Consider the following 24,428-nt stretch of genomic DNA (forward strand, 5'->3'; position numbering starts at 1 on the left):
TTCCTTGTTCAGTAGCTGGCGAGGAACAGCATAGTGAAAAATCTTCCCTTTGCCAGGAGGCAGGCACAAGCGGGGAAGGGATGCGGATTTTTCTGAGTTTTCTAAGACCCTGTTAGCTTAGGGTCTCTGTGCTGCTTGAGTAAGGTGTAAGCATCTTTTAATCCTTCAAAGTCACCTCTGCAAAAGAGCAGTGCCTGCTCCCACCTGTATCTTGGGTCCCCAGGCCACAAGGAGGCTGGCCAGCAGCCTCGGCCAACTCTAGGGCCCTTCACCATCTGTGTTTCGAACAGCACAGGCTGCCGTGTGTCAGGAAGGCCTGGGTGGCATCATGAGCAGGGCTGAGTACCTGTTGCCGCAGGGCTGTCAGCTGAGAAGCCAGGCTTCCAGCTCCTGGATGCAGAACTGCTCCTGCCGGGCCAGCACCTCGTTGTTGAAGGTCGGGCAAGGGGAGCTTCCCCCGCGAAACAAGTCTCCATCCAACCACAGCCCAAACCGCCCACTAGAGAGAAGAGGACAGTCTTGGTGCGGCTCACTCCTGCGTGCTGAAACCCCCAGGCTCTGCCACCAGCATCAGCTCTTGGCCGTGCCAGGACGGCAGCCCAGTTTCACCTGTCTTATCGCCCCTTAAAGCAATTTATACTGAATTATTGGGGACTCAGCACATTGTTCCCCATGGGGTTAAGAGCTTTATTTATTTATTTATTTATTTATTTATTTATTTATTTATTGAGACGGAGTCTTGCTTTGTCACCCAGGCTGGAGTGCAGTGGCACGACCTTGGCTCACCACAACCTCCACCTCCTGGGTTCAAGCAATTTTCCTACCTCAGCCTCCCGAGTGGTTGGTATGACAGGCCGCCCACCACTATGCCTGGCTAATTATTGTATGTTTAATAGAGATGGGGTTTTGCTATGTTGGCCAGGCTGGTCTCGAACTCCTGACCTCAAGCGATCTGCCTGCCTTGGCCTCCCAAAGTGCTGGGATTACAGGCGTGAGCCACCATGCCCGGCCAAGAGTATTTTTTGAACAGTTCAGCATTTTAATAAGTATATACAGTGGTGCAACTGTCATCACAGCCCAGTTTTAGAACATTTGGAGCATTTTTAAGACGGCAATTCTTTTTTTTTTTTTTTTTCTGAGACGGAGTCTCGCTCTGTCGCCCAGGCTGGAGTGCAATGGCACGATCTTGGCTCACTGCAACCTCTGCCTTCCAGGTTGAAGCGATTCTCCCACCTCAGCCTCCCAAGTAGCTGGGACTATAGACGCCTGCCCCGACGCCCAGCTAATTTTTGTATTTTTTAGTAGAGACGGGGTTTCACCACATTGGCCAGACTGCTCTCGAGCTCCTGACCTCAAGTGATCTGCCCATCTCGGCCTCCCAAAATGCTGGGATTACAGGTGTGAGCCACTGCGCCTGGTCAAGATGGCAATTTTTTTTTTTTTTTTTTTATAGGAGTCTTGCTCTGTCGCCCAGGCTGGAGTGCAATGGCGTGACCTCGGCTCACTGCAAGCTCCACCTCCCGGGTTCACGCCATTCTCCTGCCTCAGCCTCCCGAGTAGCTGGGACTACGGGTGCCCACCACCACGCCTGGCTAATTTTTTGTATTTTTAGTAGAGATGGAGTTTCACCATGTTGGCCAGGACGGTCTCGATCTCCTGACCTCATGATCCGCCCACCTCGGCCTCCCAAAGTGCTGAGATTACAGGCATGAGCCACCACACTCGGCCCAAGATGGCAATTCTTAATACAAAAATTAGCCGGACATGGTGGCGGGCACCTGTAGTCCCAGCTACTCAAGACGCTGAGGCAGGAGAATCACTTGAACCCAGGAGGTGGAGGGTGTGGTGAGCTGAGATCACACCACTGCACTCCAGCCTGGGCGACAGGGCGAGACTCTGTCTCAAAAAAAACAAAATGGCAATTCTTTAACCAAAGCTAGTACATCTCAGGGTGCAAACTCTGAGAGCCCAAATGCTTCAGAGTGTCCATTCTAATCCCCTTATTTGACAGAAAACCTCGGCTGGAGCCAGGAAGTGAATTTCTGCAGATCAGCAATGGCTGATGTGCTCTGTGCCAAGCTGCCCCTCAGTGGAGGCTTTTCAGGCAGTTGGGAGAGCAAAGAATTTGCCTGGTACTAATCAAGCAATGCTCTCATCCCCACCCCCAGGATAAGACGCATGCCCCCTGAATGTGAAGGTCACACCAGGATGAGATCAACCTTTTTTTCCTACCTCTCTCCACCCCGTCCTCACCGAGGGAGGTTCCTGCAATGAGTTATGTCCCCTGCAATTCCTGGGCTGATGGAAAAATGAGGCACACTCATCTCTTGACACTAGCCTCATCCAACCATGTGGAATTCTATTCCCAAAGTTGCATACATTCAGACTAAACTGTCACCGGCTGTAACATTTCGGTGGGGGCACTCATGCATCCTTTCTTCTTAATACTGGCTTAGCGTGAGGTTGAGGGGGTTGGCTGGGAGGCTGAGCAATGAAGGGAACAGCCTGAGAGTTCCCCACTAGCCTCCCCATTGCATCAAGGGCAGCCTAGCCCAGCAGTTCAGCAGAGGGAAAGGGACCAGAACACAGACCACCCCAAGACTCGGGAAGACTGAGACACTCACCTGCCACTGCCCATCATCAGTGAATCCAAGTCTCCCTTCACAAAGAAAGAGTTGCTTCCAGTCCACTTAAAGACCTGGGTGATATATAGGGTTACTAAGCGAGCGAGTCCCGCCTCGCAGTTTGACCCCGAACCACTGGGTGGCAGTGTTTTGGCGGGAACAGCATCCAGGCCCCAACCCAGCCGCAGGTGGGACTCCGGGCTCAGGGATCTTGGGGTTTCTCTTCTCAGTTTCCTTGGAGTCACCACCGCATGCCCTCTAGTTTGAATTCCTACAGCCTAGAAGCCTCTTTGTTCTAGAATAGGACAACAACCCCTGAGGCTTCCTGCTTCCAAAGCTGGAGGTAGGAGGGGAGCAGTCCAGGCCAGGAGTGGGAACTGATACTGCCATTCTAACTCATCGTCGCCTCTCACTGGGACAACACCAGCCCGCCTGCGCTTCAGTGCTGCCTCACATCCAGCTCATCAACAAGCCTCGCAGCTCTAGACACAGCGGGCCTGCCGTCATTTCTATCCCGTCCTCTGCCTGGATCACAGCCTCCCAGCTGGTCCCTCTGCATCCACTGTCTGTACCTACAGCCGTACCCACACTGCAATCTGCGTAATCTGTTCTACATCCAAATCAGATGTTATCTCTCCTCTGCCTGAGTCCTCCAATGGCTTCCCATTGCAATGGGGATAAAATTCAACTCCTTAACAATGGCCAGAAGTGCAGCCTGGGACTGGCGCAGTAGCTCATGCCTGTAATCCCAGCGATTTTTTAACTAGCCAGGTGTGATGGTGTGCACCAGCTACTCAGTAGGCTGAGGCAGGAGGATCACTTGAGGCCAGGAGTTTCCTTGAGGTCAGGAGTTCTAGACCAACCAAGGCAACATAGTAAGACCCTCCCCTATCTCTAAAAAAATTTTTTTCTCTCTCTCTTTTGAGGCAGAGTCTTGCTCTTTTGCCAGGCTGGAGTGCAGTGGCGCAATCTTGGCTCACTGCAACCTCCACCTCCTGAGTTCAAACGATTCCCCTGCCTCAGCCTCCCGAGTAGCTGAGACTACAGGCATGCACCACCAGGCCCAGGTAACTTTTTGTATTTTAGTAGAAACGGGTTTCACCATGTTGCCCAGGCTGATCTCAATCTACTGACCCCGTGATCCGTCTGCCTTGGCCTCCCAAAGAGCTGGGATTACAGGCGTGAGCCACTGCGCCCGGCGCTAAAAAAAATTTTTTAAACCTAGCTGGTCATTGTGGTGTGCACCTATAGTCCCAGCTACTAGGGAGGCTAAGGTGGAAGGATCACTTGAGCCCAGAAGTGGAGGCTGCAGTGAGCTATGATTGCACCACTGCACTCTAGCATGGATAACAGAGCAAGACCCCAACTCTAAAAAACAACAAAAAAACTGTCAAAACTTAAAAGTGCAGCCAGCTCTAACCCCTGATTTTCTCTCTGGCCCCTTCTCCCCCTTATTGACTACACATTAGCTACACCAGTCTTTCCATCCCTGGAACACCCAAAGCCCATCCCTGACCTAGAATCCCTCCACCCAGAATGCTCTTCCCCCAGATCCTCAGAGGGCCCACCTCTCATCCTTCAGCCCAAATGTCATCTCAGAAATTTCCTGGACCACCCTATCTGAAGTAGCCCTTCCTCCCAGACCCTGTTTTATTCCTCTTTATTTATTTATATTAAAGACGTTAAGTTCCATGTGGCCTGTCTTGTTCCTGGCTGTATTCCTGGCACATATATATTGGTTGAATGCAAAAATTATTCAAGAGTCAAAATAGTTTTAAAGGGCTGCAAAAGGATAGGATGTTACTGCCTTAATCAGTGGCCCAAAATGCTGTGAGCAACCAAAGGGTTTTTAGCCAGAAAACAGACTAATAAAAGATACGTCCTATGCCCAGGAGGGATAAGATCATATTAGCAAGTGACCACAAGAGGACAGAATCATTCAAGTCCTCCTCTACTTTCTTGAAGGACATGACCTTCGACCTGAAGGAGTAAGATGAACATTGCTGTGGAAGGAATTAAGACCAAGTTCATGGTGCTGTTTGGAATAGCAATCAAGGAACTACCGAATTCATGGGAATACAAGTGCCAGAAGGCCAAAGATAGCCAAGAATTAACCAATTTTTTAGAAGATGAGATTCCATAACAATAGACTGGAAAGACAGGCTCCCCTGAAAAAGTTACTCATTTCATTCAACAATTTTTTTTTTAAAGCACTTATGCACCAGACACTATTTTCAGGCCCTGGGTAGACTGCTGAATACAATAGACAAAAACCTGTGCCTCAACGGACTGACCTTCTAGTGGGAGAAGGCAGATAACGAAGTAAAAGAAGTTCTCTGGCTGGGCACGGTGGCTCATGCCTGTAATCCCAACACTTTGGGAGGCCAAGGCAGATGGATCACCTGAGGTCAGGAGTTCGAGACCAGCCTCGCCAACATGGTGAAATCCCGTCTCTACTAAAAATACAAAAATTAGCTGGGCGTGGTGGCAAGCCGGGAGGCTGAGGCAGGAGAATCGATTGAACCTGGGAGGCAGAGGTTGCAGTGAGCTGAGATTGCCCCACTGCACTCCAGCCTGGGCAACAAGAGCAAAACTCTGTCTCAAAAAGAAAAAAATAAAAAGAATTTCTGTGTTAGATGATGGCAAACGCTAGGGAGAGAAGGACACTAAGGGCTTCCTAGGGCTGGGTGTTGTCATTTTATTTATTTATTTTTGTTTTTTTTTTTTTTTTTAGAGACGGGGTCTTGCTCTGTCGTCCAGGTTGGAATGCAGTGGCATGACCAATGACAGCTCATTGCAGCCTCAAATTCCTGGGCTCAAGCGATCCTCCTGCCCCAGCCTCAGGAGTAGCTGGGACTACAGGTGTGTGCCACCACACCCAGCTATTTTTTTGTTTTTTTGTAGAGATGAGATGTCACTATGTTGTGAGGGCTAATCTTGAACTCCTGGCCTCAAGTGATTCTCCCGCCTTGGGAGTCCCAAGAGTGCTGGGATTACAGGTATGAGCCACCACACTTGGCTGGGTGTTGCCATTTTAAATCAGGTAGTCAGGGAAGGCTTCACCGAGATGGTGACATCAGAACATAGAAGGAGGTGGGAATTGAACCATGCAGAGATCCAGTGGAGGGACATTCTAGGCAGAACAGCATGTGCAAAGGCCCTGAGGCAGGAGCAGGCTTGCATGTTTGAGGACCAGCTCGGAGGCCAGTGTGGTTGGAGCAGAGCGAAAGAAAGGAAAAGTAGCAAGAAACGCCATTCAGAGAGAGAGGCCAGAAGGTATAGGGACTTGTAGATCATTGGACACACTTTGGCTCTTCTCCAAGTGAAAGAGGAAGCCAAGGAGTGACATGCTGTGAGTTCTAGCATCCCCTCCCCCCACCTTTTTTTTGTTTGTTTGTTTAAGACAGAGTCTCACTCTGTCACCCTGGCTGGAGTGCAGTGGCGCGATCTCAACTCACTGCAACCTCTGCCTCCCCGGTTCAAGAGATTCTCATGCCTCAGCCTCCCGAGTAGCTGGGATTACTGGCGCATACCACCGTGCCTGGCTAATTTTTGTATTTTTAGTAGAGACGGGGTTTCACCATGTTGGCCAGACGGGTCTCAAACTCCTGACCTCAACTGATCGGTAGTTACAGGCTCATGCCTGTAATACCAGCACTTTGGGAGGTGGAGGCAGGCAGATCACTTGAACTCAGGAGTTCAAAACCAGCCTTGGCAACATGGTGAAACCCCATCTCTACAAAAAATACAAAAATCAGCCAGGCATGGTGGCATGCACCTGTAGTCTCAGCTACTTGGGAGGCTGAGGCAGGAGGATCAATTGAGCTCAGGAGGTGGAGGTTGCGGTGAGCCAAGATGGCGCCACTGCACTCCAGCCTGGGTCTCAGGGGGAAAAAAAAAAAAAAGAAATGCCATGTTTGAGATGCAAGGAGAGATGATGGACAGTTGTTGGATATATGTGAGTTTGGAGTCCAGGGAAGAGGCCCTCAGCATACAGGCAGCATGGAGAGCTGTGGGAATGGACGAGACCACAGAGGAAATGAGGGTCGCTAGAGAAGAGATGAGAACCAGCACCTGAGCTCTGATGTTGAAAGGCTGGGGAGATGAGGAGGAACCAGCAAAAGATTCTACTAGGAGCTGTCAGTGCAATGGAAGGAAAATTCTAGACCTTTAGAATTCTAAGACTTAAGTTCAGGAAGGCAAGTGGTGATGAGTAGTACCAGCACTGGCTCACCATGCCTCCCTCACCCTTTCCTGGATCCTGGGAAGCTCGATGGAGCCCCTCCAGCTGATGGCAGCAACGCAATAGATATGGTATATTTTGGCTTTAGCAAAGCAGTCCATAGCTCCTTGTGAACTCCCTGTCATGAGACCAGATGACTGTGCGACTGGATGTGTCTGGAGGAATCTTAGTCTGTGCATTGGAGATATCTCTTAATAGCCAAATACCTGGAACGACTTCATCCACTGAACAGTTTAAAAAAAAATTTTTTTTTTTAAGAGACAGCACCTTACTCTCTTGCCCAGGCTGGTCTTGAACCCCTGAGCTCAAGCAATCCTCCCACCTCAGTCCCGCAAAATGCTGGGATTACAGGTGTGAGCCAGCCACTGCACCTGGCCATTTTTTGTTTTTGTTTTCTCCTTTTTGTGGAAAATGGCATCTTGCTCTGCTGCCCAGGCTGGTCTTGAACTCCTGGGCTCAAGCCATCCTCCTGCCTCTGCCTCCCTAAGTGCTGGGATTATAGGCATGAACCACAGCACTTGGCCTGGCCATTTTTACTAGTAGTAAAAATAGTATGCTCTGTGCCAAGCAGGTACTGCTCAATAGCTTTAGTGAATAAATAACCCAGAGGCAGGAAACCTTTGGATGGAAGGCGTTTGGGACTATTATTCTCACCCAGCTCTTGGGCAGCTCGAGTCACCTGACTATACCAGTCATCTTGTGCCTGTCACTCTCCCACTCATCATTAATTAGAAACCTGAGCTCTGACTCACCACCCACCACCCTTCACAGCTCTCTGGTAAACTTCACTATCCACGTGGACTCGTCCAGGCCCTGCCCCAGAATGGGTTTCCGCCGCTGTCTTCCATGGTCACATCTGAGAATTTGTCCTCACCAGGGATGGCAGATGTCTCCTCCACAGCCTATTTCAAATGTCCCTCTCTCTGTCCACTGTATCCTGTCTTCCAACACATTGTCCAACTGCTGTCACTGCTCCAAGCCTTTGATGTCAAGGAGACCTCTCATGCCGAGCCCACCATTGCCTTGGTGTCCCCCAGTGCCCCCCGCTTCTCTCCCCTCCCCTCCTGGTCCGGTCTAGGTTCCATGGTCCATGTTGTATTTTCACTCCCTTCAACTTCCTTTCCCTCTCTGCTGCTGTTAAGCCAGTTTGGCAAAACCCCCAACCCTGGCTGCCCGCTCTCTGCAGTCCACTCTCTGCTGTCCCCTCTGCAGGCCTACGCCGAGCAGCCGATGCTGCTGAAGAAGCAGGCGCTGAAGTGGCAGCGCCCTAACCTCACAACCCAAGCCGCCACTCACGTGGCCCAGCGGCGCTTCTGCTGCTCCGGCGTTCTCCAGCAGGCTTCCCTCCCTTCCCACACCTGTGATCACTGCGATACCCGATCCTTCACCTTCCTCCAGCAATGACCTCACCCCATATTTCTTTCTTTTTTTTTTTTTTTTTTTTTTTTGGAGACAGGATCTTGCTCTGTTGCCCAGGCTGGAATGCAGTGGTGCGATCACGGCTCACCACAGCCTCAACCTCCTGGGCTTAAACGATCCTCCCGCATCAGCCTCTCAAGTAGCTGGGACTACAGGTGTACTCTACCATGTCTGGCTAATTTTCGTATTTTTCGTAGAGATAGGGGTCTCACTATGTTGCCCAGGCAGGTCTTGAAATCCTGGACTCAAGCAATCCACCTTCGTTGGCCTCCCAAAGTAGGATTACAGGCATGAGCCAGGGTGCCTGGCCCCCATACTTCCTCAGAAGCCACTGGCTGTGTCCTCCTTCATCATCCTGCCACCACGCCCTCAGGTCTACTTTGGACCATCTTGTCTTCCCAGCCTGTGCCTGGCAAGCGTGGTCCTCCCTCCTCTCAGCCAGTCAGCTGTTGCCAGAGACCCACCAAGTACGTTTTAAATGCAGGACAGGCAGGTGAAGGGGGATGCACTGCCCACCACTGCTCTGCTCATTCCCCTGTGGGAAGATGGTGGCACACCAGGCAGCCCATCGTGGAGGATGGAGCTGGGGGCCACTGGGACCCTGGGAGTTTTGTCTCTCCACACGCCCCACTCCCCCCATGGAAGGTTGGGAACATCACCTTCAGCTGTGGGGAGAAGGAGAAGAGGAATGTCTCGCCAGTACCATAGAAGCCTTTGCTGAGTCGGATAGCCGAGGAGGAGAAGGCTCCAAATATCTGGAAAGCAGAAGTTGTAGTCTGCATCTGGAAGGGAGCTAGGGGTCCTCTGGCAACCCTCATTCTTCAGGTTTAGTAATACAGGCTCATCCTAGAGGGCACCTGGGAAGCTGGGGCAGAGCTGGGGCATGGGGGCTCCACACCCAAGAGCAGAAATCCTTATGCATCCTTTCCCTTAACGCTCCCCGAGGAAGAGCTCCTGCTGGCTTCCTCCTCTGGGCCGTCAGGGCCCTCCTTTTTCTTAAATATACTTATTCTAGGCCGAGCGCGATGGCTCATGCCTGTAATCCCAGCACTTTGGGGAGGCTGGGACAGGCTGATCACCTGAGGTCAGGAGTTCAAAACCAGCCTGGCCAACATAGTGAAATCCTGTGTCTACTAAACGTACAAAAATTAGCCGGGCGTGGTGGCGAGTGCTTGTAATTCCAGCTACTTGGGAGGTTGAGTTAGGAGAATCGCTTGAACCCGGGAGGTGGAGATTGCAGTGAGCCAAGATTGCACCACTACACTCCAGTCTGGGTGACAGAGCGAGACTCCGTCTCAAAAAAAAAAAAAGTATATATATGTATATATATATTCTATACAAGTAATCACAGAAAAAAGTAGAAGTAATAGACAAGCAAAAGAAAAAAAGTAAAGCCATCTCTTAATCCCACTACTTCTTCCCCAAGATAACCACTCTCAGTATTTTGGTATGTTCCTTCTGACATCAGTTTAATGCCAGTGTACATCTCTTTTTTTTTTTTTTTTTTTCCACACAGGGTTTCACTCTGTCACCCAAGCTGGGGTGCAGTGGTGTGATCATGGCTCACTGCAGCCTCAACCTTGCAGGCTCAAGTGATCCTCCTGCCTCAACTACCCTGCAACGCCCCCGGCCCCAGTTGCTGGGACTATAGGCATATACCACCACACCTGGCTAATTTTTTTGTGGTTGTTGTTTGTTTTTGGTTTTGTTTTGTTTTTTTTTAGAGACGGGGTCCGGCTATGTTGTCCAGGCTGGTCTTGAACTCCTGGACTCAAGCCTCCTGCCTCAGCCTCCCAAAGTGCTAGGATTACAGGTGTGAGCCACCGTGCCCAGCAGCCCCCATAGTTTCTTCTGCTTCTAAGGATGAAGATGCAGTTTTACAGTCAAATGATTATTTGCTCAATATCTGACCCTTCCCCTTTTAGACCATTAGCTCCAAGAGAGCTGGGACCGCTTCTGGGTTGATTCTGCTCTATCCCACCTCTCACCTGGCACACAGAAGGTGCCCCGTGTAGATGTGTTGAATGCATAAATGGGGGAATGGCTCTGAGTGGGCAGGTCTCATTGCCATCATCAGTGTCCATTAGAGGTGACTTAGTCTGTCACTCTGCCTGCTCATACCTGAGCTGCCCTGGGACAGGGCCCATGGGTACCTGGTGGGGTGCCCCCAGAGCCTTGGGTGGTGCCCCTGCCCAGCTCACCTGCCCGTCCTGGTCCCTGAGCGCCAGCAGCACTGGCCCGCTGCAGCCCTCCATCCGCCGGTACAGGCTCTGCAGGCTGAAACCATCCCTCGACGTGCAGAAGACCAGACTCCAGGGATGGCCGGTGACTCTTGGTGGGAAGTGAAAGCTGAGCTGGGGACAGGGCTGGAGGTGAATGGAGGAGTTCTCCTCGTGCCCTCCTGCCATATCCTGGGGGTGGGCTTGGACACCGAGCATGCATCCAGCACAATGCTTTACAGGCGATAGAGCAGTTTGAGCAGTTTGCTGTTTCTAGGGACTTTCATGCCATCAGTAATAGCCCTCGGAGATAGGGGTTGTTATTCCCAAGTTATAGATGAGGAAACTGAGGCCCAGGGAGGGTGGAACAACTAGCCCAAAGCTCACATGGGTAGTGAATGGTAGAGACAGGATTCGAACCCAGGTCAGGACTCTGAGGACTCTTTCTGCTTGGTCACCCTGGCCCCCAGAGGCTAGAGAATAGGAAAGATGCTGAACCCTCCTCCTGATCCTCGTCTCATCCGCCCACCCCTCTCCAGCTTTGGCCTCAGTTCCCAAGGGCTGGTTCTAGGTAGGAATTAGTCTTCTTCCTTTTTTTCTTTTGAGACAGAGTCTCCCTCTGTCACCCAGGCTGGAGCAGAGTGACACAATCTCAGCTCACTGCAACCTCTCCCTCCTGGGTTCAAGCAAATCTCATGCCTCAGCCTCCTGAGTAGCTGGGACTACAGGTGCACACCACCATGCCCGGCTAATTTTTGTATTTTTAGTAGAGACGGGGTTTTGCCATGTTGGCCAGGCTCGTCTCCAACTCCTGGCCTCAAGCGATCCCCCTGCCTTGGCCTCCCAAAGTGCTGGGATTACAGGTGTGAGCCACCGTGCCCATCCTAGCCTCTTTCTTTACCTCCTTAACCTCCTGGCCCAGCGTAGAGGGAGGTGCTAGCAACACTGGATGATTTTACAAGAAGGGAAAGCAAAGCCCCGAGAGAAGAAGTGATTTGCCGGAGGTAATGCATGATGAGAACAGAGCAAAAGTGATTCTAGGTGCCCTTGGGCGTGGCTGGTATAGGGCAGGAGGGTGAGACTCTTAGGTTTAGGGCTGAAATTCTTGTGCCGTGGGCAATGTCCAGACCTGCCTAATCTCTGAGGCACTCAAAACTTGGCTGGCTTCCGTCAGCTGGGGCACCATGGGGTCCTCAGGAGCAGCAGCTGGGTCTGGAGCTGCCTCCTCCTCCTCTTCCTCTTCATTACCCTCCTCCCCAGACAGGGTGTCCTCCACCTGGCTGGGCTGCAAAAACACAAAGTGGCCTGGTGGGTCCAGGGACAGGAGGTCCCAGCTTCCACCATCTCCTGAGCCCAGGAGCCTCCTTGGGCCCCCTCATCACTCCCTGCCCGTGTGCCTGTAACCCCCAGCCCAGCCCAGGGTAGTTGGGGGTTTCCATGACAGACAGGACGCTGCCCCTGCCACCAGCCTGCTTCCTCCCTGGCCCCTGCCGGCTGAGGGCTGGAGCACAGTCCCCCCACCCCCGCCAGCACCCCGCAAGGCTCAAATGGGGCCGTGGGCCGTGCGATTTGTTGGCCTGTTTGCCGTGGATCCTGGGTGGGTGGCAGGGATCAAGTTCTAAGCTTGGGAGCAGAGGAGAAGGCAGGTGGTGGCCCAGCCCTGGGAGCTTCAATTGTGTGTGTTTGTACATTAAATAATGACAACAACAAAAAACCCATCCTTGCCCAGGCCTGTGTTCAGTGTGCACTGTCTGTGATCTCTGTGTGTTTCTTCTTCTTCTCCTTTTTTTTTTTTTTAGAGACAGGGTCTTGCTCTGTCACCCAGGCTGGAGTTCAGTGGTGCAATCTCAGCTCACTGTGACCTCTGGCTCCCAGGTTCAAGCGATTCTCTTGTCTCAGCCTCCCAAATAGCTGGGATGACAGGTACCCACCACCATGCCTGGCTAATTTTTGTATTTTTAGTAGAGAGAGGGTTTCCTCATGTTGGCCAGGCTGGTCTCAAACTCCTGACTTCAGATGATCCACCTGGCTCGGCCTACCAAAGTGCTGGGATTACAGGCATGAGCCACCGCGCCCGGCCTTCTGTGTATTTCTTCTTATCAGCATTTTCCAAAGGAAGAAAATGAAGCCCAAAGTTTTCCCGTGAAGCCCGTGAAATGATGCATGCAGTCATATGTGGGATCATATATGTAGGTTCATGTAAAATGTGTTTGTGTGAATTGTGTGTTGGCTTGGAATAGAGTTGTGTAGGCACATCAATGTGTGGAGGTATTGAGTGTAAATTTGTGTGTTTATATATCAATGTGTTTGTGTGAGTTGGGATGGTGTAAATGTATACATCCATCAGGGCATCATTATTCACTCATTCATTCATTCATTCGAGCTTCCACTCTGTACCAGAGTGTGTTTGTGTGTGTATGTGTTTGAATGTGTGTGTGTCTGTATGTGTGTTTGAGTGTGTGAGTGCATTTGAGTGTGTATGTGAGTGCATTTGAGTGTGAGTGTGTGTGTTTGCATGTGTGAGTGTGTATGTGTGTGTGTGTGTGTGCCTCCACACAATGACCTTGCAGGCTTTTCCCAGGAATAAGAGACCTCTCAGGGGCTGAGAGATGGACAGGACCCCCTCTCCTGCCTCGCTCTGTTCTCCAGGCTCAGGCCTGAGGCAGGGTCTAGCTGTGTGTGGCTCTGAACAGAGCTCCAACCAGCACCCACTCCAGGGAGGAAGGGACAGAGACATCGGTCTGTCCCCCTTGAGGACCTTGGAGCAGGGGGGTTAAGACCCCATGTTCCTGAGTCAGTCCTTGCTCCAAACCGCAGGCCTGCCAGGGAGGGACTTGAGAGGGGAACAAGTCACTGCCCGCATCCAACCCTAGCCCAGGCCCCACCCTGCCAGAGACCTCACCTCCTTCCACCTCCCAAACTGCACCACAGCCGGAGTTGGAACCCTTACCAGCCGAGTGTAACGCCAGCGGAGGCCTCTCATTCTCCTGTCCCTGCCCGGCGGGCCGTGGGCAGTGAGTGAATCCTCAGCCCTGCCCAGGAAGGAAGCGCTGATAGGTGAGGCCTAGAGATGAGAGGGAGAGGCCTGGGGCACACCCAGCCAGCTCCATGCCCACCCCCGCTGCCCTTTGCTCCCTCTCACCTGTCACTCCCAGGCCGAGCTGCTGCTGGGCAACTCGGCATTCAAGACCTCTTTGCAGTTAGTATCGAACATGTGTTAACCATACACCATAAATTCTGGTTGCAATTACTTTTCACCTTCTTGCCCTTCTGGCAGCCTGGCCTGGGGACTGTGGGCCATTGGCCAGATGCCTAAGGCCCAGGCTGGAGGTCTGGGGCCTCTAGTTTCCCTTATGACCTTGGATAAGCCCATTTGCACTCCTGAGCCTCAGTTTCACCACACATAACATGTAACATGTTGAACCAGATAATCTCAGAAGCCTTCACGGGACTGATAGTCTGCCATTCACTTCCCTCTCCAAGCCGATGAGCATGTTAGAACAGAAGCTAGAAGGGGGCATGCCTAGACCGAAAGAACAATCTGGCCCAGTGCAGTGGCTCATGCCGGTAAGCCCAGCACTTTGGGAGGCTGAGGGAGGCGTATCACTTGAGTCCAGGAATTTGAGACCAGCCTAGGCAACATGGTGAAACCCTGTCTCTACAAAAAATATAAAAATTAGCTGGGTGTGGTGTCGTGTGCCTTAATCCCAGCTACTCAGAAGACTGAGGTGGGAGGATCACCTGAGCCTGAGAGGAGGAGGCTGCCGTGAGCCGAGATCGCGCCACTGCACTCCAGCCTGGGCAAGAGAGTGAGGCCCTGTCTCAAAAAAAAAAAAAAAGCTATTTTTACTTTGCATCCTAAACATAGATGTATTTTAGGCTTTCATCATTGCTTTGCTTGTCATTTAACAGAAAGTTTCTTTATTAAGTCTTTGTTTCTTTTTCCATATCTAGTTTCAGATGGGGGTGGGGGAACAGATGAATTTCTTTTTTTTTTTTTTTTTTTTTTTTTTTTGAGACAGAGTCTCGCTCTGTCGCCCAGGCTGGACTGCAGTGGCGTGATCTCGGCTCACTGCAAGCTCCGTCTCCCGAGTTCATGCCATTCTTCTGCCTCAGCCTCCCAAGTAACTGGGACTACAGGAGCCTGCCACCACGCCTGGCTAATTTTTTGTATTTTTAGTACAGACAGGGTTTCACCGTGGAACAGATGAATTTCTAAATTGAAACATAAATAAACTTTTGATAATGTCCAGTAAAAAAAAAAGAATAGATTTTAAAAGGTGTTTTGTTTTGTTTCATTTTTTGAGATGGAGTTTCACTCTTATTGCCCAGGCTAGGGTGCAGTGGCGTGATCTGGGCTCACCGCAACCTCCGCCTCCCGGGTTCCAGTGATTCTTTTGCCTCAGCCTTCGCCTGGCTAATTTTGTATTTTTGGTAGAGATAGGGTTTCTCCATGTTGGTCAGGCTGGTTTTGAACTAACCTCAGGTGATTCCTCCGCCTCGGCCTCCCAAAGTGCTGGGCTTACAGGCGTGAGCCACCGTGCCCGGCCAAAGCTTTTTTTTTCTAATTAAAAAGTGATGTTTAGATGTTGTAGAAAATTTGAGAAACCGAAAAAGAATATTAAAATATTCACAATTCTATCTCTCACAAATAAACTCTCAACCCCCAAGGGTGTATTTTCCAGTCTTTTATGTTTATTTCACGTAGACACATGTGTACACATTTGCAAAGGGCTGACGCTATGTGTTCATACCATATTGACCACACAGTTCTTTTGTTTTGTTTTTGTTTTTGTTTTTGAGACAGAATCCTGCTCTGTCACCCAGGCTGGAGTGCAGTGGTGTGATCTCGGCTCACTGCAACCTCTGCCTCCTGGGTTCAAGCGATTCTCCTGTCTCAGCCTCCCAAATAGCTGGGATTAGAGGCACGTGCCAACACACCCAGCTAATTTTTGTATTTTTAGTAGAGATGAGGTTTCTCTGTGTTGGTCAGGCTGGTCTCGAACTCCTGACCTCAGGTGATCTGCACTCCTCAGCCTCCCAAAGTGCTGGGATTACAGGCGTGAGCCACCACGCCCAGCCGACCACATAGTTTTTTGGTTTTTTTTTTTTGTTTTTTTTTTGAGACGGAGTCTCGCTCTGTCGCCCAGGCTGGAGTGCAGTGGCGCAATCTCGGCTCACTGCAAGCTCCGCCTCCCGGGTTCACGCCATTCTCCTGCCTCAGCCTCCCGAGTAGCTGGGACTACAGGCGCCCGCCACCACGCCCGGCTATTTTTTTGTATATTTAGTAGAGACGGGGTTTCACCGTGATCTCGATCTGCTGACCTCATGATCCACCCACCTCGGCCTCTCAAAGTGCTGGGATTACAAGCGTGAGCCACCGCGCCTGGCCTACACACAGTTTTATAAAGTACTTTTTCTACTAACAACAATCGAGAATTCTCCAAGATACCCTATGCTCTTGGAGTGCATGATTCCTCGAGTGGCTGCATATTATTTCATCACATGACATTCATAATTTATTCCCCCTACTGTTGGACATTTTGTTTACTTCTAATTTTCTCTAATTATTAGCAAAACTGCAATGAACGTTGTTCATAAATCTGATTGTATCCTTTATGATAAATTTCAAAAGTTGAATGCTGGATCAAAGGCCATACACATAGTTCTTGATAAGTGTTTCCAACAAGGTTCCCCAGGTGCTTAAAGTTGACCCATGTCCAAGCACTTTTAGGGAAGCTCAAGGTAATATCTTTCTGGTCATCAAACCTTATGACCCTCGGACTAGAGATAAGGAAACTGCCTTTTAGAAAAGGGAAGGAACTCATCACAGTCACATGAGTGTAGGACGGCGGTTAAGAGGACAAGTTCTGGAGTCAGGGAGTTCAAATCCTGGTTTTGCCACTTTGCTGTGTGGCCTTGGGGAAATTACTTTACATCTCTGTGCTTCAGTCACCTCACCTGTAAATATTAATATCTACATCTACATCAGGGCTGTTGTAAGCGTAAATGGAGATAAAGCCTAGAGAGCTAGGGTGCTAAGCCAGGCATCCGACCTCCTGACCTCAGTTTGGTGAGATAACAGTACTTTATGTTGTTTGTGGGTGCTGGGTGAGTGGCAATACTTATTACAATCCCCCCACACTGACTCTTCGAGAGGCTAGGGCTCGAATCCCTGACAAGTGGCCCCTCAGCCTCCACCTGGGTGCCTCTGGGACAGGCAGTCCCTTGGTCAGTTGCAGGGTGAGGAGCTCAGAGGGAGAAGGGAAATAGGGGCGCTGTGGAAGGATGTACTCACCCTGCCTTTATCGTATCTCTCTGATCCCCAGGGAGGGGGCCACACCCGGCACTGACCCTGCCCACATGGTGGTCTGTCTGCGGCAGCTTTAGCTCCGATCCCTGGTCCCGGGGTAGGTGGCTGGCCCCTCTGCCCCAGCTCCGGCTCCAGGCTCTCCTCCCTAGCTCTTATATCTGCCCAGAGGGCGGCAAGCCCTGGCTCTGTGCCCGCTCTGGTTCCAGCTGGGAAGGCCTGGCAGTGATTATGATACATCAGAAACTCAAATCCCACAAACACACACAAACAAGATCTTATCATCCCTCTGGCCCCCAGCTCTGCCCCCAACGGCCCAAAGAGGTGGGGATACCAGGCACCTTGGCTCTCCTGAAGCCTCTCACCACAGCTGCCAGATGCCAGGTCCTGGTGCTTGATGCCCACCACTGAAGACCATTCCCTTGAGATTAAGATCTGCAATGTGGCTGGGCACGGTGGCTCACACCCGTAATCCTAGGATTTGGGGAGTCCCAGGTGGGAGGATCGCTTGAGCCCAGGGGTTTGAGAACAGCCTGGACAACATGGCGCAACTCCATCTCTACAAAAAATTTAAAAAATTTGGCCGGGCGCGGTGGCTCACGCTTGTAATCCCAGCACTTTGGGAGGCCGAGGCGGGCGGATCACGAGGTCAGCAGATCGAGACCACGGTGAAACCCCGTCTCTACTAAAAATACAAAAAATTAGCCGGGCGTGGTGGCGGGCGCCTGTAGTCCCAGCTACTCGGAGAGGCTGAGGCAGGAGAATGGCGTGAACCCGGGAGGCGGAGCTTGCAGTGAGCCGAGATTGCTCCACTGTACTCCAGCCTGGGCGACAGAGCGAGACTCCGTCTCAAAAAAAAAAAATTTTTTTAAATTAGCCAGGTGTGGTGGCACATGCCTGTAGTCCCAGCTACTCGGGAGGCTGAGACGGGAAGATCACCTGAGCCTGGGAAAGTCGAGGCTGCAATGAGCCAAAATCACATCACTGCACTCCAGCCTGGGCAACAGAGTGAGACCCTGTCTCAAAAATAAAGGAAAATAAAATCTGTCATCTACAAACACTACAGGAAAGGGTGAGGTTGTGGGGTTCTCCGTCAGTCACCCTGTGCTCCGGGGCCAACAGGCTCGGCCCCTGCTGGTTTCATCTCAGATGAGATGAGGACGTTTCTCACTGGACTGTGGTGACATTAGGTGAGGTCACACACAGGAAGCCATGTTTGGCATACAGTAGACGCTCCATTGAAGAAGGGGCTACTTCTCTGTCCCCAGCTCACAGTAAGATCTCGATGACTGCTCTGTTGTTGACTTACAGAACTTCAAAGCTAGAAGGGGCTTCAATAGCCTGACCCTGGGGTGGTAATCCCCTGGGGAATGTGCCCAGGTCACCGGCCTGTTAGGTGGGTGAGCCCACCGTTTCACAGGTGGCTTGTGCTGTCTTCTCACAGCTGAAAGAGACCCTGTTCTGCTGGGCTTGGTGGAGAGGACCTGGGTCCCCAGATGCCCTGCTCGTGGCCGGGTGTCCTGGAACAGTGTTCCCTCCGGGAAGTGTGGGATGCCAAAAGGATGTGTATTATGGGGAAAACAAGTAAGCGAAGGGCCCTGTTGCCACCTCAAACATGGCTGTTGCAGTGTGTGTTTAAGCTGTAAATGGCTTGGGGATCACATGCCTAGCACTTCTTGCCACCCCTCCTCCAAGCTCAACACCTGAACCACTGAGCACTTTGAGAAGCCAATGGAGTTTGCCTTGCTGTCCCATTCTTTGTCCTCACTGTCAGGAAAACTCAATGTGTGATCTGGCAAGAACATCAACCGCCACACAACCGGCTGCTAGAAAGCTTCCGTGATGGAGGCTGGGCACGGTGGCTCATGCCTGTAAATCCAGCACTTTGAGAGGCTGACGTGGGCAGATCACCTGAGGTCAGGAGTTCAAGACCAGCCTGGCCAACAAGGCGAAACCCCATTTCTACTAAAGATACAAAAAAAAAATTTTAGCAGAGTGTGGTGGCGGGCGCCTGTAGTCCCAGCTCCTTGGGAGGCTGAGGCAGGAGAATTGCCTGAACCCAGGAGGTGGGGGTTGCAGTGAGCAGAGATTGCACCACTGCACTCCAGCCTGAGCAACAGAGCAAGACTCTTTGACTCAAAAAAAAAAAAAAAAAAAAGGCTAGGCGCAGTGGCTCATGCCTATAATCCTAGTACGTTGGGAGGCCGAGGCAGGTGGATTGCTTGAGGTCATGAGTTCAAGACCAACCTGGCCAACATGGCGAAACCCCACCTCTACTAAAAATACAAAAAAATTTAGCTGGTTGTAGTGGTACACGCCTGTAGTCCCAGCTACTTGGGAGGTTGAGGCAGGATACTTGCTTGAACCCAGGAGGCAAAGGTTGCAGTGAGCTGAGATTGTGCCACTGCACACAAGCCTGGGCAACAGAGCAAGACTCTGTCTCAAAAAAAACAAAAAGAAAAACAGCAACAAAAAACTTCTATGATGGAATTCCAGATACCAGAGGGCCTGACAGATGTCTGGACTCTGCCTTGAAGTTTACCTTCTTTTTATATCTTTATATCTTTATTTTATTTATTTATTAATCTTACTTTATATTTGAGACAGGGTCTTGCTCTGTTACTCAGCCTGGAGTACAGTAACATGATCATAGCTCAGTGCAGCCGATCTCCTGGGCTCAATCCTCTTGCCTCAGCCTCCTGAGTAGCTAGCACCTGTTACAGGCATGCGCCATCATGCTCTGCTAATTTTATTTATTTATTTATTTATTTTTGTAGAGATGGAGTCTCACTATATTGCCAAGGCTGGTCTTGAACTCCTGGTCTCAAGTGAGCCTCCCACCTCAGTCTCCAGTATTGACGTTACAGGTATGAGCCACTGCACTCAGCCTATTTTAAATTTTTTTTTTTTTTTTGGACAGAGTCTCCTTCTGTCACCCAGGCTGGAGTGCAGCAGCTTGATCTTGACTCACAGCAACCACTGCCTCCTGGGTTCAAGCGATTCTCCTGCCTCAGCCCCCCAAATAGCTGGGACTACAGGCCTGTGCCACCATGCCCAGCTAATTTGCATTTTTTTAGTAGAGACAGGGTTTCGCCACGTTGGTCAGGCTGGTCTCGAACTCCTGACCTCAAGTGATCCACCTGCCTTGGGCTCCCAAAGTGCTGGGATTACAGGCATGAGCCACTGCACCTGGTCCAGCATGGGAGTTTTGATCTGCTATTTATGACCTGGGCCAGTTCACTCCTCCTTGGGCAACCTAGTGGTCCCTGCTCTGGGGGAGGTCACCATGCTGAAGCTAAACTTAGTGCAGACACCAAATCAGCATAGCACACTCTCGCCCAGAACTCCGGGGCTCAAGCCATTGTCTTGCCTCAGCCTCTCAAATAGCTGGGACTGTAGGCACTGCCACTGCCACTAGCAATTTGCCTTCTCCATTCTTCTCGACCAGACCTCATGCTGCCTCTTTCAGAACTGCAATAGTCATCCAGGAAAAAATTTAAGTGTCCAATAAAAGGGGGAAAGGTGAAGTGATTCATGGAACATCATCCATTCAGTGAATTATTTCTGTGGTTTTTTTTTTTTTTTTTTGACAGAGTTTTACTCTTATTGCCCAGGCTGGAGTGCAATGGCGTGATCTCGGCTCATCACAACCTCCGCCTCCCGGGTTCAAGCAATTCTCCTGCCTTAGCCTCCCGAGTAGCTGGGATTACAGGCATATGCACCACCACGCCCGGCTAATTTTGTATTTTTAGTAGAGACGGGGTTTCTCCAGGTTGGTCAGGCTGGTCTTGAACTCCCAACCTCAGGTGATCTGCCCGCCTCGGCCTACCAAAGTGCTGGGATTACAGGCATGGGCCACCGTGGAAGGGATTATTTCTTTCTTTCTTTTTTTTTTTTTTTTTTTTTTTTGAGACGGAGTCTTGCTCTGTCGCCCAGGCTGGAGTGCAGTGGCTCAATCTCGATTCACTGCAAGCTCCGCCTCCCGGGTCCATGCCATTCTCCTGCCTCAGCCTCCCAAGCAGCTGGTACTACAGGCACCCGCCACCACGCCTGGCTAATCTTTTTGTATTTTTATTAGAGACGGGGTTTCACCGTGTTAGCCAGCATGGTCTCGATCTCCTGACCTTCTGATCCGCCCGCCTCAGTCTCCCAAAATGCTGGGATTACAGGCGTGAGCCACCAAGCCCAGCCCAGTGGATTATTTCTAAGTATGGAAAGTGATGTTTGCAAAGAGCTTATAAATGTGTTATAAATATGTGGGGATATGCTTCTGCTACCCTGTTAAATGAAAAAAGCAGGATACAAAATTGCATAGGCACTAAGATTTCAGCTATGCAAAATAAACTTGAAATTAACAAAGAGAAAATGACTAAAAGGGAATGCACTCGGTGTTCACTGGGCTGACTGGCTCCCCTTTGAACCTCAGGTGAGTATAAGATGACCAGACACTCCCTGACATGTCCCGGAAGGTTTGATTTTCACTCTCTGAGATCTCTTCTTTGTCTTACTCTTGAATGGCTGGCAACTGCATTCTTCATTGAGAAAACAGAAGTGCGCCACGCACGGGGGCTCATAACTGTAATCCCAGCACTTTGGGAGGTCGAGGTGGGTGGATCACTTAAGGTCAGGAGTTTGAGACCAGCCTGCCCAACACCGTGAAATCCTGTCTCTACTAAAAATGCAAAAGTTAGCCGGGCATGATGGCGGGCACCTGTAGTCCTAGCTACTTGGGAGGCTGAGGCAGGAGAATTGCTTGAACCCAGGAGGCGGAGGTTGCAGTGAACTGAGATGGCATCACTGCACTCTAGCCTGGGCGGCAGAGTGAGACTCTGTCTCAAAAAAAAAAAAAAAAAATTAGCTAGGCATGGTGGCACACATCTGTAATCCCAGCTACTCGGGAGGCTGAGGCAGGAGAATCACTTGAGTTTGGGAGGTGGAGGTTGCAGTGAGCTGAGATCGTGCAACTGCACTCCAGCCTGGGCAACGGAGTGAGACTCTGTCTCAAAAAAAAAAAGAAAGAAAAAAGAAAAAGCAGCAGTTGGGCGTGGTGGCTCACACCTGTAATCCCAGCACTTTGGGAGGCCAAGGCAGGCGGATCTTGAGGTCAGGAGTTCGAGACCACCCTGGTCAACATAGTCAAACTCCATCTCTACTAAAAATACAAAAAAAATTAGCCAGGTGTGGTGGTGGGTGCCTGTAATCCCAACTACTCAGGGGGCTGAGACAAGAGAATTGCTTGAACCTGGGAGGTGGAGGTTGCAGTGAGCCAAGATCACACCACAGTACTCCAGCCTGAGCAACACTCTGTCTCAAAAAAATAAAAAATAAAAAATAAGGCCCTAACTAACCATTCAGTGGCTCCTTGAATAACTCAGCTTAGGCCAGGCACAGTGGCTTACGCCTGTAATCCCAGCACTTTGGGAGGCTGAGGCGGCTGGATCACAAGGTCAGGAGATCAAGACCGTCCTGGCTAACACAGTGAAACCCTGTCTCTACTAAAAATACAAAAAAATTAGCCGGGTGTGGTGGCAGGCGCCTGTAGTCCCAGCTACTCTGGAGGCTGAGGCAGGAGAATGGCGTGGACCCGGGAGGTGGAGCTTGCAGTGAGCCAAGATCACGTCACTGCACTCCAGCCTGGGCGACAGCTCTGTCTCAAAAATAAGTAAATAAATAAATAAAATAACTCAGTTTAAAGGCTGCCTCCCCGGCTGGGTGCAGTGGCTCACGCCTGTAATCCCAACACTTTGGGAGGCCAAGATGGGCGGATCAGAAGGTCAGGATATCGAGACCAGCCTGGCCAACATGGTGAAACCCCGTCTCTACTAAAAATACAAAAATTAGCTGGGCATGGTGGCGCATGCCTGTAATCCCAGCTATGCAGGAGGCTGAGGCAGGAGAATCGCTTGAACCCAGGAGGCAGAGGTTGGAGTGAGCCAAGATTGCGCCACTGCACTCCAGCCTGGCAACAAAGCCAGGCTCCATCTCAAACAAAAAACAAAAACAAAAAAGGCTGCCTCCTCCGAGAGGCCTTCCTGACTCCCCTATTTAACAAGGTTTCCTGACTGATTCCTCTAATTTTCCCATAGCCAGTTGCTGTTTTTTTAATTTGTATAATGAAAAAACAAAACAAAACAAAACAACTTTAGTTTAAAAGAAAAAAAACACACCTCCTCTTGGAAGCTTTCCAGGAGTGAGTCTCCATTCAGTTTTCATCATGTTGGTCAATTTAGCAGCTTGAATGGGAGAAATGAAACCGTTTTTCCACTTGGGTAATCAGCATCTTCACTTCTTATGTTCTATAATTCTTACAATGTAATGCTTCAGTCTTTTTTGAGTAGCGCTTTCTGCAACACACACTGTGTGCCTGCTCTGGGCACTTCGCAGCCCAATAGGGTACCACAACAGGCTCTGGAATTGGGCAGCCCTGGGTTCAAGTCAATCCCAGCCCTTCTACTTCCAAGCTGTGTGACCTTGGTCACACATTCCAGCTACCCAGTGTTATGTAACAAATGACCCCAAAACTTAGTGGCCGAAAACAACAATATTTGTTTTGCAGTTTGGGCAGGATTGGTGAGACAGCTCATTTCTGCTCCACTTGTCCACTGGGGCGGCTCCAAGCCTGGGGGCTGAATCATCTGCAGGCTCACTCTCTCACATGTCTGGTGGTTAGTGGGGACCAGAGCTGGAGTTGTTGGCTAGATCATCTTCATGCGGTCTCCCCATGAGGCCTGGGCTTCCTCCCATCATGGTGGGTGAGTGGCCAGAGAGAGAGAGAGAGAGAAGCAAGCTGGGTGGAATCCATGTTGCTTTTTATGACCTAACCTTGGAAGTCACAGATGAACACTTCTGCCATACTCTGTTGGTTGAGGCAGTCACAAGATCTGCTGAGATTCAAGGTGGGGGCACACAGTGCCCCCACACACGTGCCACACACACGTGCCGCTCAAATGGAGGAGCATCAATGTCACATTGTAAGAAGAGCAATTGGGATGAGATATACCCTTTGGAAAATATTAATCAGTCACAAGAAGTATCTTCACCTTTTGGAGATCCTTTACTGAAATGTGGAGCACAGAGCCCGGCACACAGGAAGAGGCCACACATCACACAGCTGCAGGATGTGCCGGCGCAAGGATGGTCACCCCGTCTACAATGTAGCTAGTTCTGGACTCTCAACAAGTCTCATCTCCTTTGTGGTATCCCTGGTCTAAACTGACCCTGAGTCCAGAGCCCCTACGTCGGCCCCACCTAGTCCCTCCCCACCAGGGCCCTGTTGTTGTCAAGGCTTCCCTGGGTCTGCAATGTAGATTCTTGACTCCCCAAATCCAAAGAACTCCTGACCTCATGATCCACCCGCCTCGGCCTCCCAAAGTGCTGGGATTACAGGCATGAGCCACTGCGCCTAGCTACGGGTCGCTTCCATTTTAGCAGTACAGAGCCTGAAACCCGGGTCGGGGGCACATGGGGACCCACAGGCCCCTCCCTGGCCAGCCATGAGTGTTGGGCCCAGAGAAGACAGGTGATAGAGCCAGGACTCAGACCCCTGCCCTAGAAGAGAGATGCAGGCCACTCTAATCTCAGGACTGCTGATGTGACCAAGGGTGTGTCAGGAG

At 50.7% G+C, this 24,428-nt stretch overlaps 1 protein-coding gene across 2 annotated transcripts; it reads right to left on the bottom strand.

The window, feature by feature from the left end:
* Window positions 1-322: 322 nt before the first annotated feature.
* Window positions 323-13,488, bottom strand: TLDC2 (TBC/LysM-associated domain containing 2). Of its 2 annotated transcripts, XM_055265176.2 has the most exons (6): window positions 13,456-13,488; window positions 11,635-11,790; window positions 10,488-10,640; window positions 8,946-9,041; window positions 2,625-2,698; window positions 323-499 (listed from the first exon to the last, which is right to left on the bottom strand). In XM_055265176.2, exons 1-6 carry the CDS (start codon window positions 13,486-13,488, stop codon window positions 364-366), a joined length of 648 nt encoding a protein of 215 aa, XP_055121151.1. In that variant the 3' UTR covers window positions 323-363. The 2 variants fall into 2 exon arrangements, with proteins under 2 accessions (XP_055121151.1, XP_055121152.1); XM_055265177.2 differs by lacking the exon at window positions 8,946-9,041.
* Between the last annotated feature and the right edge of the window lie 10,940 nt (window positions 13,489-24,428).

The sequence above is a fragment of the Symphalangus syndactylus genome, chromosome 24, assembly GCF_028878055.3.
Source record: "Symphalangus syndactylus isolate Jambi chromosome 24, NHGRI_mSymSyn1-v2.1_pri, whole genome shotgun sequence".
Lineage (NCBI taxonomy): Eukaryota > Metazoa > Chordata > Mammalia > Primates > Hylobatidae > Symphalangus > Symphalangus syndactylus.